General features: G+C 51.4%; 3 protein-coding genes across 14 annotated transcripts in view; 2 read left to right on the forward strand and 1 right to left on the reverse strand.

The window, feature by feature from the left end:
* Positions 1–6442, forward strand: part of USP21 (ubiquitin specific peptidase 21) — an 11406-nt gene extending 4964 nt beyond the window's left edge. Inside the window, exons 1-14 of one of the 6 annotated variants that reach the window (XM_044675833.1) lie at positions 9–46; positions 749–1363; positions 2183–2242; positions 2372–2495; positions 3011–3122; positions 3347–3502; positions 3927–3956; positions 4105–4169; positions 4398–4501; positions 4800–4886; positions 5163–5241; positions 5487–5594; positions 5690–5804; positions 6042–6442. In XM_044675833.1, coding sequence (XP_044531768.1) covers positions 770–1363; positions 2183–2242; positions 2372–2495; positions 3011–3122; positions 3347–3502; positions 3927–3956; positions 4105–4169; positions 4398–4501; positions 4800–4886; positions 5163–5241; positions 5487–5594; positions 5690–5804; positions 6042–6132 — 1725 coding nt within the window. In that variant the 5' untranslated portion in view covers positions 9–46; positions 749–769 and the 3' untranslated portion in view covers positions 6133–6442. Of the gene's footprint in view, positions 1–8; positions 47–748; positions 1364–2182; positions 2243–2371; positions 2496–3010; positions 3123–3346; positions 3503–3926; positions 3957–4080; positions 4170–4397; positions 4502–4799; positions 4887–5162; positions 5242–5486; positions 5595–5689; positions 5805–6041 lie in introns of those variants that run through there. The other 5 variants (XM_044675830.1, XM_044675828.1, XM_044675829.1 and 2 more) reach the window with 5 other exon arrangements.
* Positions 6443–6921: 479 nt separating this feature from the next.
* PPOX (protoporphyrinogen oxidase) lies at positions 6922–11421 on the forward strand. Of its 3 annotated transcripts, XM_044671963.1 has the most exons (12): positions 6922–7678; positions 7870–8004; positions 8187–8302; positions 8596–8728; positions 8989–9133; positions 9228–9415; positions 9804–9864; positions 10046–10164; positions 10253–10363; positions 10861–11010; positions 11087–11129; positions 11210–11421. In XM_044671963.1, the coding sequence occupies exons 1-12, from the start codon at positions 7592–7594 to the stop codon at positions 11341–11343; spliced, it is 1422 nt and encodes a 473-aa protein (XP_044527898.1). In that variant the 5' UTR covers positions 6922–7591; the 3' UTR covers positions 11344–11421. The 3 variants fall into 3 exon arrangements, with proteins under 3 accessions (XP_044527898.1, XP_044527899.1, XP_044527900.1); XM_044671964.1 differs by lacking the exon at positions 10253–10363; XM_044671965.1 differs by lacking the exons at positions 6922–7678; positions 8187–8302; positions 8596–8728 and having other exon boundaries at positions 7962–8004.
* A 106-nt stretch (positions 11422–11527) lies between these two features.
* The window catches only part of B4GALT3 (beta-1,4-galactosyltransferase 3), an 11466-nt gene continuing 4838 nt past the window's right edge, over positions 11528–18155 (reverse strand). For 2 of the 5 annotated variants that reach the window (XM_044671969.1, XM_044671970.1), the window contains exons 2-8: positions 16910–16984; positions 16187–16460; positions 15417–15652; positions 14192–14382; positions 13903–14025; positions 12372–12476; positions 11528–12272 (exon numbers count right to left, since the gene is read on the reverse strand). In XM_044671969.1, the coding sequence (XP_044527904.1) occupies positions 12008–12272; positions 12372–12476; positions 13903–14025; positions 14192–14382; positions 15417–15652; positions 16187–16448 (1182 nt within the window). In that variant the 5' untranslated portion in view covers positions 16449–16460; positions 16910–16984 and the 3' untranslated portion in view covers positions 11528–12007. Of the gene's footprint in view, positions 12273–12371; positions 12477–13902; positions 14026–14191; positions 14383–15416; positions 15653–16186; positions 16461–16909; positions 17702–18155 lie in introns of those variants that run through there. The other 3 variants (XM_044671968.1, XM_044671967.1, XM_044671971.1) reach the window with 3 other exon arrangements.

Genomic DNA, 18155 nt, shown 5'->3' on the forward strand with positions numbered 1-18155 from the left:
CTGGGGCCCGGGCCCGCCTGGCCTCCTGCCGCCTTGCTGGGGACAGGTACAGCTGGGGCGCTGCGGGATGGGGGTGGGGGCGATGTTGCCCTCCCTCCGCGGGAGCGCCGTCGGGGGCTGGGGGCGCGGGCCGTAGTGCCGGCGTTGTCGGGGGGGAGGGCCATTCCCACAGCGGCTGGGCTGGGGGCGGGACGTCGCCGCTGAAGTGGGAGGATGGCCGCCGGCCTGACCACGGCGGCCCCGGCCCGGGAGCCTCCCGCACCCGCAGTCAATCAGTGGCGACTCCTTGCCTAGCCCTGGTCGGAGGCGCACTTCTGGGGGGAGGGGACACGGGCCGACCCCAGCTTCGGGGCGAAATGTAGGAGAGACGAGGCTGAGCGTGCGGTGTGCTCCTCGAGCCCTCGGGGGGGGGGGAGGGGGGGAAGGGAGGGTCGCCACCACCCTCCCCCACTCCCTGCACCGGCCAGGAAACCTAGAGGGGGCCGTTCCGGTTCAGGGCTACTACCCTAGCCTTTGGCAAGACCTGGGATGTGTGGCTAGGTAGTTCGCAGATCCTTTGAGAAGTCTGCCAGCTCTAGAGTGCAAGCAATTAATGGGGTGAGGAACTGGAGCTGGAACAAGGGTGCCTAGCCACCCACCCAGCATGGGGTGGGGGGTGGGGGCCAGCCTGAGTCGGGCTAGCTGCCCAAATGTGTGAGGGCACTACCCCGATTGGGGTCCTGGGGCTGATCCTTTCTTCTCCTCCCAGGGCCTGTCCCGGGTCTCCACTATGCCCCAGGCCTCAGAGCACCGACTGGGCCGGGCCCGTGAACAGCCCATCAGTATCCAGCCCCGGGTGGGAACCAAGCTGCCCATCGGCTCCAGGGCCAGGAGCAAGGAGCGCCGAAGCCCAGTGCCTGCGCCTAACCCCATGCTAAGGCCACTGCCCCCTCGGCCTGGACCCCCTGAGGAAAGGTTCAAGAAACTGGAGCTGGGTCGGGGGAGAAACTCAGCCCCTCGCCCCAGGGGCCCTCTCCGGGCTGATCACGGAGTGCCTCTGCCTGGCTCACCACCTCCCGCTGTGGCGCTGCCCCTGCCTTCCCGTACTAACCTGGCTCGGTCCAAGTCTGTGAGCAGTGGGGACTTGCGGCCAGTAGGGGCTTTAGGTGGACATCGAGGCTGCGGGGAGCTTGGGGCTGCGCTGAGCCGCCTAACTCTCCGGCCAGAGCCCCCAGTGCTGAGGCGCAGTACCTCTCTTCGAAGACTCGGTGGCTTCGCTGGTCCCCCTACCCTGATAACCATTCGGTCAGAGCCCCCTCCCACCCATGGCCCCTTTCTCACGTCTGCCAGGCCCCTGGAGTCTGTCCACTCCGATGACAAAATGGTGAGGACTCTTTTACATAGGGCAGTCTCCAAATCCAGGCTCCCTGTCCCCCGGGCTCTAGATTCCATTGGGCTCCCTGCTCTTACCTCTTCCCTACTCCTTCATGGTTCATGTCCTATGTAGGCAGTGCTAACTAATATAGCCCCTTCTCTCCCTTCCCCTTCTTAGGCCCTTGAGACCCTTTTCTGGGACACCAGAGGCACTTCAGAGTCTCAGACCATATGGTCCTGTCTCAGCCCCTGGGGATTCAGCCTAGCTATTTGGGATTCTTCTTAAGTCCCTCTGCCCTTCATTCCCCAATGACCTCCACCCCAACCCCCCCATCTCTTGGCTTGTGGCTAATTAATCTCTGGGGCTAAGGTGGGGCAAGGAATATTTGAGGGAGCATGGGATAGCTGAGTAAGCTATTGCTGTGCTAGCTGAACTAAGCATAGTTGGGGCCAGCTAGGGAGTCTGCCACGGGGGCAGGAGGGGGTCACAGGGGCAAGAGGGTGGAGGCAGGGGGCAACTGGGGAGTCATGCCAGTGCTAGGGGAACTGCCCCGGGAACTGCAGCGCCGACTAGCCGGGCAGAACCGGAATGGGCTAGGAAGTGGGACAGCAATGGCAGAGTCGGTGATGCACACAGCAGTGCTGGGGATACTGCTCATGGCCAGTGAGGTAGGGGGGCAAGGGAACCTGTGGAAAGACTGGGTGTAAGTCAGAAGATGGGGAAAGGAGACCCAGGGAATCATTTCACTTGGAAGGGGAAGGTGGAGGCTGGGCTTTTTGTCCAGATGTCTGGGATTCCTCGGCTTAGCTTTTTATGCACTTTTCTTAGGCTCATCACACACTTCTCTTGGGGTCTGGCCATGTTGGGCTCCGGAACCTGGGTAATACGGTGAGTGCCCCATAATCCCTGGCAAGAGGAAAAGGGGGGAAAGGTGACAAATCTGATAACTTAAGGCAGGGTGGTGTGCCCACCCTTTCTGGAGGTGGGCCTGACCGGAGGACCTGGTGTGTTCTCCAGTGCTTCCTGAATGCTGTGTTACAGTGTCTCAGCAGTACACGGCCGCTTCGGGACTTTTGTCTTCGAAGAGACTTTCGGCTGGAGGTGCCTAGTGGGGGCCGTGCCCAACAAGAACTTACTGAAGGTAAAGAAACATATCCTGAGTCATTCCCTATTATCTCGTTGTTCCTATTAATAACATGTAGTAATTTACTTTATAGATTATTGTGTTATATGTTATTGATGTAATTAGCATTTTGTATTTGTGTAATGATTGATAGTTTTTCACATTGCTTTCATATCTATTACCTCATTTGACCCTCACAATATTCTTGTGAGGTAGGTAGATCAGGTATTATCCCCATTTTTCAGATGAGGAAACTGAGGCTCAAAGAGGTTAAATGACTTTCCCAAGATTACCCAGCTAGTAAGTGGCTGAACCAGCATTAGAATATAGGTTTTACCATTCCTAATCCAGTGGTCCCTTTGCTCCATCCACCCCAAATTCTCCAACCTTTGAAAACTACCCTTGACTTCATTGCCACCTCCATCTACCCTCACCATAATATCCACTAACCCCAAAGAAACAACCAATCCCCTCCAATGCCCATTTCCACCTCCCTCTTCAATGGTTCACTTTTGTCTATCATCCCACAATAGCCTTTGCAGATGTACTGGGAGCTCTGTGGCACCCTGACTCCTGTGAAGCTGTGAACCCTACACGTTTCCGCACTGTCTTCCAGAAATATGTCCCTTCCTTCTCCGGATACAGGTGGGGGCTTGTTAGAAGGAAGAACTCCCTTCTGGCCAGGTTGATGGGGAGGTTGGGGTGGGACAGGGCAGGGCATTCCATCCCTAAGCAGAGGTAAGATAGGAGGATTTTTAAGGTGTCACTCCTAAAACCATAGATAATCCCTATGCAACTTTGGGATGCTGTCTGGGAAAGGGGGATGGGGAGGACAGAGTCAGTGTCCACCAGTCACTGTTTGGCTATAGCCAGCAGGATGCCCAGGAGTTCCTGAAGCTCCTCATGGAGCGGCTACATCTAGAGATCAACCGGAGGGGCCGCCGTGCCCCTCCCATCTTGACTGATACTCCAGCCCCCTCTCTACCCCGACGAGGGGGGGCCCTGCTTGAAGAGCCTGAGCTGAGGTAAGGGAAGTACCTTCTTTCTTACCCTGGTCCCCCTTTTTTTCTTCAAAAATCTATTAGTTTGCCCACATTTTGTGTAGGTAAACTCATTAGACTTGGGAATCTAGGATTAGAAGTGATTCTTTCTCAGGGTGGGGAGGAGGCAGGGATTCAGGAATGATTTGGGAAGAAAGGGGCAGGGATGCAGTGAAGTGGGGAGAAAGTGAGTGTTACTGAAAGGAATTGAAAGCAGAAAGAGGACAATGGGGAGTAGCCCTGGCTGAAGCTTTTAGGGAAAGGGAACTTTTAGTAGAAGGGGCAAAAGAGAGCTAAAGACTCCCATACCTGAGATGTGGGATAGAAGAAATGAGAAATGGGAAGAAAAGCCTTCTCTTTCTTTGTGTGTTTGTCTTTTATCTTTGTTTCATCTTCCCTGACCTATGAGGCTTTCCATAATGCCCTTACCTTCTGCAAGGTTAGTGAAGAAGCAGGGGGGGGAGAAAAGAGCACAAAGGCTCATGTAGGAAGTTAGGGGTGGGATCTGTTCTAGTGAGAGAGGGAAGCCCTGAGGCTGGTACCCTGTCTTCCTGGGGCCTCAGGATGTTTTCCATGGTCTGTGACAGTGATGATGATCGAGCCAATCTAATGTGGAAACGTTACTTGGATCGAGAGGACAGCAAAATCGTGGGTATGAAGGCAGGGCAAATGGGAGAATTTAATAGGAACAAGGTGGAGAAATGGGGAAGTGGGACTGGGGGACTGAAATATACTATAGAGATGAGGAAAATGGGCAGTATAAAAAGCTGGGCATGAATAATAGCAGTAGAAATGGGGTGCTTGGGGATAGGGACCTTTTTGTACAAGAGGGATGGAGTTTCAGTCAAAACTCATTTCCCTGATACCTTTTGTTTTCTAGACCTGTTTGTTGGCCAGTTGAAAAGTTGCCTCAAGTGCCAGGCCTGTGGGTATAGATCTACAACCTTTGAGGTTTTTTGTGATCTGTCCCTGCCCATCCCTAAGGTGAGGGTTTAGGAGGATTTAGAGCATGAGTACACACAGTCTGTGACCTTAATAGAGCCCATCCCCAGCCTGCCATCTTGGGTTTTCACTGTTTTTTTTTTTTTTTTTGTACAAACCTCTCTTTGTACTTGTGGTAATTATATATTCAAAGACTAAACTTATTTCTCTAGGTTTGGGCATGGAAGTGTTGCCCCCCTGGGGAAGGGGATCTAAAAGTGATATGTAACATAATGGATGAGCTCTGGGTTGGATGTAATTAAATTGCAGTTATATAGATGCTGTTTCCTTTTTTCTCCAGAAAGGGTTTGCTGGGGGAAAGGTGTCTCTGAGGGATTGTTTTAGCCTCTTCACCAAGGAAGAAGAATTGGAGTCAGAGAATGCCCCGGTATGTAGCAGTGAGGGAGCCACGGGATGGAAGGCTTAAAAAGAAAAGAGTTCCCATACATGTCAAAAGGGGAATTAAGAGTTGCTTCATTATGAGAGTCTAATTGCCCCCATATTCACTGGAGGGGGTTCTCATAAATGCCCCTCCGTTCAAGTGGGCATAAGAGGGAGATCACAGGATACTAATTGAGTAGAAGGAGCAGACAGCTCCAAGATAAAGGGAGGTTGAATTTAACAGGTTTAGGATATGGAACATGTTAATTCATTTTCCATGTAGGTGTGTGACAGATGTCGGCAGAGAACTCGGAGCACCAAAAAACTAACTGTGCAGAGATTCCCCCGGATCCTTGTGCTTCGTATCCTGTCCTTGTAACCATTTGTCCCCCTTCTCCCCTCACCCTCATTTATCTGTTAGTGGGCCTGTAGATATTCTCTCCTTGGGCCTTTGCCATCTTGCTCTTGGAGGCTGAAGGTAAGATTTGAAGAGGGCCTGATGTTCCACCTGGTAGAGACAGTGCATGACATCCCACCCATGCTCTTCATCTGCAAACTTCATACCTTGCTCCCCTATCACTCCAAATGTTCCTTAACTGGCACCTAGACCTGAATCGGTTTTCCGCATCCAGAGGCTCCATTAAAAAAAGTTCTGTTGGTGTTGACTTCCCCCTGCAGCGACTGAGCCTAGGGGACTTTGCCAGTGATAAAGCTGGTAAGTCTGGTTGGGTGACTCCCTAGGAGGAGAGGGAAGGAAGAAGATCAGGGACTTTTGTGCCCAAAGGACCATAAATACTTTTAACTTCACAGGGAGTCCAGTGTACCAGCTATATGCCCTTTGCAACCATTCGGGCAGCGTCCACTATGGTCACTACACAGCCCTGTGTCGGGGCCAGACTGGTTGGCATGTCTACAATGACTCTCGGTGAGGAGAGCTCCCTTCACCAAAACCAGAATTTCCCCACCATTCATCTATGATCCTCAACTCCTTAGCAGGAACCTGCTGGGGAAGGAAGGGAGGGGAAAGGGAGCCAAGTATGGGTTTTAGGTGGCTGGGATTCTTTAGCTCTCCCTGGGGCCCTGGAGAATTGGACACTTGGAGGCCACTATAATCACCAATCACCCTTCCTTTCTCCCTTATCCCTGTGCCCCCATTCTCCAGTGTCTCCCCTGTCAGTGAAAACCAGGTGGCCTCCAGTGAGGGCTACGTGCTGTTTTACCAGTTGATGCAGGAGCCAGCTCGATGCCTGTGATATTCCCTCCAAGTCCCAGGACCTGTGAAGCCCTCTTGATGCCCATAAATCCCAGGCCTCCCATTTACCTCAGAGACGTCTATTTTTGTGTCTTTTTAATCTGGGAGGGGCTGTCTCCCCTGTATTTTTTTTATTAAAAACAACCCCATAACCCCTGGAGGCTTCCCCTTGCCTCCCAGACCCATGTACAGAGCTGCCCAGCCTCTTGCCCATGTACAGCCCCCATTCCCGCTGCAGGCTCACTTTTTGTGAATAAATTTAATAGGAAAAAAGCAAACGTGTCAGTCTATGGTTAAGCCCTGCAGAACTGGGCCCTCTCCTGGACTCCATGAAGCCCTGACTGGAGCCCATAAACTCCTGTATCCCCTGGAGGCCAGCGGAACCGTAAAGGGGAGGGTTCTCAGAGGCCGAGTCCCAGACCCTTTGCCAACCCACGAATCCTCACCACGCCTGGTGGCCAGGTCTGCCCCATCCCCTGTTGACAAACAGCCACTGCGTTGCTGGGCGCCCTTGGCTCCCGCAGGCCCGTCCTGTTGCTAACATCTGCCTGCTGTTTATGGAGCCCTCTCCCCACGGTCTTGGCCTCCGGTGGCCACAGCTCCTTAACCACGCGCCCTGTCCCTGGGGTCAGTGCCTGGCCCAACTTTCCCGTCCGATCTAGAGGCCCCAAGCTCTCCTAGGCGGCCGGATCTGCTGGGCATGGATGGGTTAAAAAAAAATCGCCAGTAATTGGCTCCGCCCCCTGTGGAAGAAGCTCGGTTGATTAGGCGTTTTTATTGGTACAGCTTACGGGTTCCGGACCCACCAATCCGAATTTATGAAAGGGCCACGTCCCGGAGCGAGCCCCCGGCGAGCAAGGGAACTGCGAGCCAGAAGGGACGAAAAGCCTGGGAAGCGCGGGGAGAGCGGATAAAACCCTGAGGCCCTGGGAGAAAAGGAGGCCTGACCAGAGCCTGAGGCCTCTTGGTCATGGGAGTCAGGACTTACGCTGCTGGGGCCTGAGTCGCCTATCAGGCCTCCCGGGACCGTGCACGGTCAGATAGCGCTGGGCGTGGCCCCTATCTGTTCTCCCCCGACTGCAGCGTGGGGGTGGGGCTTCCGGAACCCTGAGAGCCCCCGAGCCTCTCCTCCCCCAGACTTCCCTCATTCAGTCTCCGGCCTCCCTCGGTGAGTCTAGGGCTGCGGGCTCCCAGAGGCGGCATAGGCTCTGCCTCAGTTTCTCCTCCTCCCACACATCCTCTGGCTAGGAGGCGTCCGGTGGCGAAGGGGCTGGCACACGCTGCCGGCTGCCTCAATTTCCCCCTCAGCGGGGAGGAGGGGGCCGACTGGTGTAGGACCGGCGCACGCTGCGGCCAGAAGGCCCCACGTGCTGCCAGCTACGTGCCCCTGGCCTCGGGTCGGAGAGCAGCTGAGCCCCCTCTGCAAGGCAGTCTCTCCCCGCCCTCCCGCAGGCTCCCCGATGTCCCGGACCGTGGTGGTGCTGGGCGGCGGCATTAGCGGCTTGGCCGCCTGTTACCACCTGAGCCGGGCCCCTCGGTCTCCCAAGGTGAGTTCCTTGTCCTGGCGCGCCCTCCACTATTTCGAAAAGCGACTGTCCCCACCGAGCCCTAACTTTGACCCCAACTGAGTGGGCCTCAGAACCCTGAAGCGGAGCTGGCTGCCCCTGAGTGTGTATGTGTGTGTGTGTGGGGAGGTTGGGTCTCCTGACCGTGGGTCACTCCTGTCCCTCTCCTCTAGGTGGTCCTGATCGAAGCTAGTCAACGTCTTGGGGGCTGGATTCGTTCAGTCCGACGGGAGGATGGAGCTGTCTTTGAACTTGGACCCCGAGGAATTCGTCCTGCGGGAGAATTAGGAGCCAGGACCTTGCTCATGGTGAGGAGGCAGTCAATCAGAGTCCGCCCAGAGCCCTGGGAGGGGGAGGAGGGTTCCAATCTGGTGAAGGGAAGATTCCCCTCTAAGATGACCCCCACCCCAACAGTTCTCCCAGGTCAGTCTCCCTTTAATTTTTCTTATTCCTGGGTGGGTGGGGGATGGGGGGGGGTTGTTGAGGGCAGGTCTCAGAGCTTGGCTTGGACTCTGCAATTTTGCCTGTTCCTGGGAACCATCCTGCTGCTCAAAACCGCTTCCTGTATGTGGGGGGAGCCCTGCACCCTCTGCCTACTGGCCTTAGGTTGGTTTTTCCTTACCTTAAATATCTTAATCCTGGCCCCTGTGTTGAGAAACAGCTTTTTACCCTGTCTACCTCCTGTCCTGCAGGCCCTCTTCCCGCGCCCCCCCCCCCAATCTCCTGCCTCCAGGATGCTTCTTTGGTCTCACATTCCTTAATTTCTCCTTTATCCTGTTATCCTGGCATAGCAACCTGTGCATCCCTCCCCCAGCCCCACATCCCCATGTAGAAATAATATCCTGGGGACTTTCCAGATGATCTTTCCTCATTGGTCCTCTTTTCCCCCTTGGAAACAGGGGCTTGTTCTTTCCAGCCCCTCCTTTTTCCAAGCCCCTATTCTGGGCTGGGCTTCGGGAGCTGATTACTCCTCGGGGCCTGGAACCTGATGAGACTGTGCACAGCTTTGCAGAGAGGCGCCTGGGATCTGAGGTGACTGCCCAACAGAGCTCCCCCAAACTCTTTTCTGACATGATCCAAGGACACTGTCTCACTGTCTACAGTCCTTGGGAACATTTCCCCCTCTGCTTACCTTTCCCACATCCCCCAAGGCCTACAACTAGAGAACTGAAGTTCTTCTCCAGCCCTTCTGTTTGGGGAGAAAAGCTGTTATTGAGGGAAGGCTAGGATGCCAAGCCCTGGAGAACCAAAAGCCTAACACTTTTCCATTCCTGGACATTCTTTTTCTGAAGGTGGCCTCTATCGCTATGGACAGTCTTTGCCGAGGAGTATTTGCAGGTGATAGTCGAGTTCTCAGTGTCCGCTCCTGCTTCCCCAGTCTCTTTAAGGCTGAGCAGACTCATCGGTCCATGCTGCTTGGGTTGTTGCTGGGGTCAGGTGAGGAGGTGTAGCCTTAAGACAATAGCTAGTAGAGGTGGAAACTAAAAATTGAGGCTAGGAAAACCTGACTTCTTCTCCCTAACTCCTCCAGGGCAGAGCCTCCTCCTAGATTCACCTCTGATTAGTCAGGCCAGAGCTGAGCGCTGGAGCCAGTGGTCACTTCGGGGAGGGCTGGAGACACTGCCCCAGGCTTTGGGCGCCCACCTGATAAGTCAAGGAGTTACCATTCTGAAGGGTCAGCCGGTCTGTGGGCTCAACTTCCATTTGGGTAAATGGCAGGTAAAAATGGTTCTAGAGATAACTTGCCCCTTGGGTCTGTCTGGCCATCTCATTACTCTCATTGCCTCTTGCTTGGTGGACTAAGTAATGAGACAAAGATTGGTTCTAACTCCATCCTTAGACAGTGAGTGTCTGGTAGCCCAGCTGCCCGGGTGCTCTTGGGAACAAAGGACTGGGGAAGGAAGCTCCCATTTCTGCCAGGAGTTTTCATTAAGGGGAATCCATCCTCTTTGCAATGGTTAACATTTGTGAGGGAAGATGAATACATAGGGAGGGCAATGTCCTTGAGTACAGGCTTTTTTCTAACCCCGCCTCCCCAATCCCATTCCCTCAATTTGAGTTAGAGCTCTGAACCATTTCCACCCATTTCTCTGTCTGCCTCTTTCAGGTGTCTCTGGGAGATAGCAGCCTGGAGGCCGATCACGTCATTAGTGCTATCCCTGCTACAGGTAGTGGGGTGAGAGGGTGCTCCCTCAGGGTGGCATTGGGGTACTCTCCACACTCTGTCTGGGGGTGGGATTCAGAAGTAAGCCTTTTATCTCTTCTTTGATCTCTCCCAGTAGGGAGTTGGCACCAGGAGCCCCTCCCCAGAGGAAGGTGCCAAATGACCACGTGTCTTTCTCTTTCCAGTGCTAAGCAAGCTGCTTCCCTCTGAGGCAGCACCTCTGGCCCAGGCCCTGGCCCCAATTCGAGCAGTATCTGTGGCTGTGGTGAATTTGCAGTATCTGGGGGCTCACCTGCCTGTCCAGGTGAAAGGGAGTGGGGAGGAACTTTGGAATAAGAAAACATGGGCATGGTCAAGACCCCACCTCATTGACATACTTGTCTTTTCCCCAGGGTTTTGGACACCTGGTACCATCTTCTGAAGACCCTGGTGTCCTGGGAATTGTATATGACTCTGTTGCCTTCCCTGAACAAGATGGGACCCCTTCCAGCCTTAGAGTGACAGTGAGAAAGTGTCTTTATGGGGTACTATCAGACAGCAAAGGGAGGTTGAGACACCTGAGATGATGAAGACCTAGTCCCCACCTCTGCCATTTACTTGTTATGGACAATTCAGTTCAGACTGGGCCTTACATTTAGAACTAGATTTAAAAAAAAACAAAAAACCACCTTTACCTTCCACCTCAGAATCAATACTGTGCATTGGTTCTAAGGCAGAAAGAAGAGTGGTAAGGGCTAGGAAGTGGGTGTGTGTTGTGAATTGCCCAGGATCACAAAGCTAGGAAGTGTTTGAGGTCAAATTTGAACCTAGGACCTCCTGTCTCTCAATCCACTGAGCCACTCAGCTGTCCCCTAGGGAATATTTTAAGAACAAACACAAAACTTAGTTGAACACATGAGCCTAGACCTGATGACCTGGTATCAGCCCTTCTGTGATTTGAGAAATCTTATGTCGGAACATGGCAGAGAAGGGCAGCTACAGTGTTCTTTCTGATGCCCAGGTGATGCTGGGGGGCTCTTGGCTGCAAGCACTGGAGGATGGAGGGCAAACATTACCTCAGGAGTTATTCCAACAACAAGCCCAGGAAGCAGTTGCCACACAATTGGGCCTAAAAAAGTCACCGAGTCAAAGCCTGGTTAGCCTACACAAGGTGAGTTAAGGCTGAAGAGGGGTAATGGGAAATGGCTAGGAAGTTACTCCTAATCTCTTGGATCTTCTCTCTTCAGAGCTGTATCCCTCAATATACTTTGGGCCACTGGCAGAGACTAGGTAAGCTGTAGGGGCAAGGGGAGACACTGATAAAAGGTAGGTAAAAATTCAACTGATTTTGCTTATATCTTCCTTTCCAGAGGCAGCTGCTCAGTTTCTGGCTAATCATCAACTGCCCCTGACTCTAGCAGGAGCATCTTATGAAGGTGTTTCAGTCAATGACTGTATTGAGAGTGGCCGCCGGGCTTCGGCTCATGTCTTGAAGGAATTTTGACCTTTGAGCCTTTTCTCTTATCCCTGCAGGCCAGGGGGCTCCAGTCAAGACTAATAAAATTGCTCCAGTTGGACAGTAGCTATCTGTTTTTCCTGTGATAGCCATCCTGTCCCTGCCAAAGAGAAAAAACCATGGCAAAAGACAGGGCCAAAACTTAGGAAAATGAGTTTGAGAAGATAGGAGCAAAGGAGAGACACCACAGAGTCCTTTATTAGAAAATATATAAAAATCCCAGGGTTTCTAGACAGACCTGGTGAAGAGACACCCCAGAAGAGAATCCCATAGGGGAGGGCTATGCCCTTCCCAACTGACACATTCCCCCAGGGGCCATAAATAAAATAAATATTCACAGGGGCCCAGGGAGGAGGGTCATACCTGAGCCCTCTTTTGGGGATGGGGTGAAGAGGGGGAAGTAGGTGAACCCTAGGTCCCAAACCTACTCCCACCCTAGTGGCAGGGTACTCCCACAGAAGTGGAGAGTCAGCATTACGTATAACACATCTGTGAATCACAGTCATATGCCCTATCTCGGGGACCCAGAAGTAGGGCCCTCCAAGGCCACAGGAGCCCAGCTCTGGCCCAGCAGAGGTAACCCCTTAGGCAGCAGTGAAAGGGGACCAGGAGAGGACATATTCCCTCTAATCTCAAATGAGATGAGGGGTTGTCAGTGGGAACCAGTGTAGTTGGCAGGAGGCAGAGGACCAGGCCGTACTGGAGGCCGGCGATGTAGCATTTCGTGCCGAAAAGCCTGAGAGGAACCAGGTGGGAATTTGGGACTTGAGGGAGGCCGAGGGCCACGGGGATCAACCCCAATGTCTGCTGTAATATTGGTATAAAGTGGGCCCAGTTCTCGAGCCAGCAATCGGTATGTCAGTGAGTTCATCCCATCCTGTGTCCATGAACGTTGTGTCCGGATCAAGAGGTCAAACCTGGGGATCAGAGTAGAAAGCTAAAATGCCTGAAGGATGGCAGGAAAGAAAACTAGGAAACTGGAATTTCTCTGAACCTCTCTAATCTTCATTCCCTACCTGTGAGGGTTTTCTTCATTTCCCTTGTCTACTCGGTGTTTCACCATCTTGTAGTGTCCCACAGAGATGGGCGGTCGAGAGATCTTCATACCAGCTAGACGAACCCTAATGAAGAATGCTGTTATTAGGAGAGTATAGAGCCAGCCTATATCATCTATTAAGTCATTTCTCAGTTGTGTCCAACTCTTCAGGAACCCATTTGGAGTTTTCTTGGCAAAGATAACCTATCCTGCCAGCTCATATAGGTGTGAGAATAAGGGAAAAGGAGAACTATGGGAATGGGAGAGCAGGCCAAGGAGAAAGAATACTGACAACAGCCATCTATGAAATTATTAAGTATTTAAAGGAATTTTATTTATCCTTATAAAAAAGATAAATTAGAAAAGTAGAAAAAGGAGCCTGTGTTCTGAATGAATAAGAGGGAAGAAAAAGCTCCATACTGGGACACTAACGCACCCCATGGGACCAGGAGGTATTAGTGCTCAACCTTGCCCTCATTTCTAAAAAGCTCCCAGAAATTAAGAGTTGCTCTTGAAGCCTGAAAAAGGGAAGCTAGAAACCCTGTGTTGGGAAAAGAAAGGCAAAAGCCCAGGAATTAAAAACCAATCACAAGGTCTAAATTTTGACACCCTGCTTAAAGCAATGCACCAGAAGCATATCCTGACTGGTGCCTCAGGTAAGGGAACTTGGCAATTCAAGGGTGCAGGAGTAGCAACTAGCTAATAAAATAGCAACAGAATTTTGTCTCATTCTGTTTGTCAGAAGGGAAGAGATAACTGCAAAGGCCAAGGGTCAGTACAGTAATGTGATTTTTAAAATAGGCAATATGGTCTCTTTGTAAGTATTTTTTAAGATATGGGAAATTTAAAAAATAAAACCCCTTTAGAATGTCTATCTTTGGCATTTTCATGACAGGACAGACTTGATCCTGCCCAGTCCACCACAAAAGGGTTTTCAGGTATGATCTTAAGTCTACAGACATGATGGTGAACCTATAGCACATGTGCCAAAGATGGTCCCTAGCAACCTCTCTGTGGGCACATGTGCTGTTGCCACCAGAGTTGTTACTAGAAAGGCAGAGGGGACTTGGGTGGAGCTGCTCCTTCCCCCTCTCCATGGCACCTCACCCACCCCTCTGCCCAACAGCCTAATGGAAGCACTTAGTCCCTCCCTTTCTCCCTTCCCTGTCTAGAGTTAGGGGTAAGATGGGGAGGCCAGCACAACAGGCAGTCTGGGGAGTGGGGTCCAGCACAGAGTCTCTAAAAGGTTTGTCATCACTAGTTTAGAGGGATGTAGTTCTTGCAGAGATGCAGAAAAAGAAAATGAAAGGACACAGTGGGAAGCCAGACCCAGACGAAGTCATAGCGTACAAACTGGGGAAGGGAAAGTAGGAAGAAAGATGACAGAAAGAGTAGATGGACTAGGAGCAAGTGGGAAAGGGGGAGGAGAAAGAAGAAGAGGAATGATCTTAAGAGGAAAAGGACTCAGGAGTATTGGATATGGGATGGCCAGGGGTCATAGCCAATCTGACCTGGTGGCAATATCATCATCTTCTCCACCCCAACCCCAATATTCATTAGGGAAGCCATTCATCTTCAGGTACTGATCCGGAGTAAGAGCCGAGACGCCCCCAAAGTACTGGGGGTATGGGAGGCTAGAAGAAAACAGAGATACTCATAAAGTACTAGGGGAAAACATTCCTTGCCCAAACAGATCTATCTGTGTGCTTCACCGAGTCCCTACCCTAAACTGTGGCATAGGTACCTACTATTTCTAGATTCCCTCCCTCCAAATCTTCATTGATCATTAAACACACATACCTATATCCAAACTTGTTCATGGCAACAGCAACATGCCTGGGCCCCCCAGGGTCACATACATAAAGATTGTGATCATTTTCAGGCAGCAAATCCACATCATGCAGAAATAGGCAGTCCCACTCTTCATCACGAAGGGCTTCCCGTACCCCTACATTGAGCAACTTTGCCCGATTAAATGTTCCATTTCCAGCCTGAGAAACAATGGAAGGGCATCATTTGGAATGGTTGAAGAGGGAGTGAAAATAGAAAAAAAGAGGGCCAATAAAAGGATATAATTACACTGAGAATGGTGATAAGTGAAATGGGCCAGTAGTGGGCACTGAGAAACAATATTATTTGGTGCTCCTATTTCTTCTGATTAAATTTCGCTACTCTAATATGAAATATAAAGCAGAAATAGGAGTATTATATGCACACTGTCTAAAATTTGGTAAAAGAAAAGTACTGCCATATCCCATCATATTGTTAGTTGTTGTTCAGTCATATCCAACTCTTCATGAACCCATTTGGGAAGTGCTCTTGACAAAGATCTTGATAAAGATAAAGTGGTTTGCCATTTCTTTCTCCAGCTCATTGATTACAGATGGGGAAACTGAGGCAAACAGGGTTACGTGACTCGACAAGGGGCATATAGTTAATAATTGTTTGCGGCCAGATTTGCATTCTGGGAGACATGTCTTCCTGACTCCAGGCCCAGCTATCTACTACACCACCTAGCTCAATACTATCTGACAGTGATTTCATTGGTACAGGGACTGTACACACTGTAGAGGAATAACTTTGTCAGCTTAGTTTCAGAAAGTTTCTTGGGGGGGTCCTGGGAGGTTAGGGGATGTTTGTAGGGTCACCTAGGCAATGATCAGAATGTATCAGAAATACAATTCAAGGTATATTCTGTACCCAAAACATGTCACTACCTCTCAATTAAAAATAAATGCAGGGGGCAGCTGGGTAGCTCAGTGGATTGAGAGCTAGACCTAGAGACGGGAGGTCCTAGGTTCAAATCTGGCCTCAGACACTTCCCAGCTGTGTGACTCTGGGCAAGTCACTTGACCCCCATTGCCTACCCTTACCACTCTTCCACCTATAAGTCAATACACAGAAGTTAAGGGTTTAAAATTAAAAAAAAAAAAAAATAAAAAAATAAATGCAAAACAAGAAAAAAAGGGTGATACCCTAGGAAATACTGCTTCTATTAAGTATGACAGCGCATCTGGGAGGGTACCTGGTGAATAACATAGATGCCATAGGCGAGCTGCTGACGCTGTAGAAAAGGATGTAGGTGATAGAGTAGCAGCCGAAGATGGGGTTCCCGAGCCCGATGGGGCACAATGATGGCGGTTCGAGATCGAGGCTCACAATCCCCTGGATGGTAGCGGCCCCCAACCTCTACTCGAGGGTTCCTCTCCAAAATCTGTGCCATTGATGGCACTGGGCTAAAGGACACTGACACAGGACCCACTGTTATGAGGGAAATAGTAAGGTCAGGGAAGCTTAGACCTCATCTTGTTTTGGGTCTAAAATTCCAAAAAGGTTCTGGATTCTAGCACCTGGAGAATCTTAAAAACAGGAAACATTCATCAAGCTGAGAGTCTGGGTATTGAAATTAGAAGTTTCTTTGAACTTCTGATTTCCTCACTTACAGTATTCTCTTCTATACAAAAGGTACAGCTGATTGTGAGAGTAAGTCTAAAGGGAAGGTAGATTATTGGACAAATCCTGAGACCTACAGACTCTGGATGACTTGTGAAAGGAGAACTTCCTAGGGATGGGGACATGGTAAACCCAAGAGGTGTTCTAAGCAGGAAATGAAACTCAATGATTTCAACTAGAGTAAATTCAGTTTCCCATTCTTCCCATGCCACCCTCAGACCTCATACTAGACCTCATCTTTTCAAGGCATACCATCTTTCTCCATGTTACTCAAACATACTTCCTCCCCACCCCCCAATGGCCCTTTCCCTTATTCTGTTCCTTTTCCCCCTCTCAGCTCACCTAGGAGGGGAGAGCGCTCAGGGCAGTAGGGCAAGGCCTCTGGAGCCACAGGAGCCCCTGGGGCAGCAGGGGCCCCAGGCAGTCTGCTGAGGTTGGTATAGACATCATGGGGTCGTGAATAATCAAAGGTGGGGCCTGGGTCTCGACCAAACAGGGCACCAAGGCTACGAAAACCACCAAGGGACAGGTACATCATGACAGCCAGCTGGGAGCCCACAAGCAAGGCCAGTGTGCAAGGCCGATCTAGAATCCGACGAAACATCCTGGAGTGTGACTAGAAATGGGCAGAAAGAGATGGAGACTAAGAGGAGGCAAAGAGGGGAAAGGCAGGGGAAGCTATGGGAAACCAGATGGGGCAAGGTGAAAGTAACAGAGATAGTCATGTCTGAGAAACAAGGAAGTAATTCCAAGACAGTCAAGGGGGCAGAAAGTAAGAGGCCACATTGGGTGAACAGAAGTAGTCAGAATAACAGGAATGGGAGCTAGGGTGAATAGAGAAAACTGAAGTGAAAATAGAACTGGACCTCCAACAGCTCCACAAATGCCTATTATTTCTTGTCCAAGCTGAACTTTCCCACCATACCCCCTGCCAAAATTTTCTAGCCCCAAGCCTTACCTCTAAGAATTCTCCCTGTGCCATCCCTAATGAGTATGTAAGAGTCAATTCCAGACAGCTTACATAGGAAGAACCCCTGACATTTTGATGGAGAGGAAGGGACTCACCTGGACTCAGGCTGTTGCTTGAAGGGATGTAGGGGGTCCAGGGGGCTCTGGAGGGGTAGGTCTGTGAGGCATCATCTAAAGTTGGGAATGTTGGAAAGAGGAGAAAGGAAAGTTCTCTCCATCTGTAGAGAGACAGTTTGATGTCCTGGGAGGAACACTGGACTTGGGGTCAGACCTGACTTCAAATCCAGGTTCAGATGCTTACTAGCTGTTTGACCTTAAGAAAATTACTTTACTTAAAACTTCAGTTTCCTAAGTTAGAATATGGGAGTAATAATACTGGCTCTACCTATTTCACAGGGTTGTTGTGCAGAAACCTGAAAGCACTATATAATAGATGTGAACTATTATTAACACTAAGATCCCAAGGGAGAACGGGATTCAGCTTGGGGAAAGAAAAAGCACAGCTTCTTTTAGGATTACAGAAATATGATTCCCAGTCAAGGGAAAAAGATAACTGGTCTGGATGCCAGTTCCTGTATTAGGAAAAGCCTAATTTCCAGGAGGTAAATGCAGTGAAAGGTAGATCCTGGTCTGGGAGAAGGGACAAGAGAAAGATCCGGGATGCCTCTCCAGGGAATACCAGTGGGGGTGGATGTCCTCCCCCTAGAGGCCAATCGGGGCCCTTAAGTTAGGGCCCAGAAAAGGGATCCCAAATACTTCCCCTCCCCCAGCCCAACAGGACAGACCAGTTTGGGGACCGAGGACTTGGCGTGGCCAAGTGATGAACTTGTGCCCTTAGCGAAAGTACCCAGCTGGAATGAGGGGGTTGAGGACATGGCAAAGTCAGAGGCTTGGGGGGGGGGTTGGGAGTCTGGGGCCCAAAGGAGTCGAGCACCATTAGCTTCCCCTCCTCCGCTCCCTCCCCCGCCCCTCCCCAGCTTGGCAGGTACCACCAGGGAGCCAGAGAGTGAACCGGCAGCACCGGAGGCCGGACAAGTTGGAGCAGTGAGGTCGACCCCCACCGCGACCCACACGGAGGTTCAAGAATCTCTCGGAAAAGGGGTGCGAGGTGGGGGTGGGTCGCAAGCACCCCAGCATCCGGTAGTGCGTGGCAGCTCACCTGGAGGGGGCGGACCCAACGCTCGGCGGCGGCCCGGGGAAGACCTCAAGCTTCCCTCCGCTCCCCCCAAGTTCAGGGCCGCTTTCCCCAACGCGCGTTCCTCTTCCCCTCACAGACCCCTCCGGGCCCCCGTCCGTCTCCCGCCACTGGAGGATGCTGCCACCCCCCCCCCCGCCCCCGCTC

The sequence above is a fragment of the Gracilinanus agilis genome, chromosome 4 (genome assembly GCF_016433145.1).
Source record: "Gracilinanus agilis isolate LMUSP501 chromosome 4, AgileGrace, whole genome shotgun sequence".
Classification (NCBI taxonomy): Eukaryota; Metazoa; Chordata; class Mammalia; order Didelphimorphia; family Didelphidae; genus Gracilinanus; species Gracilinanus agilis.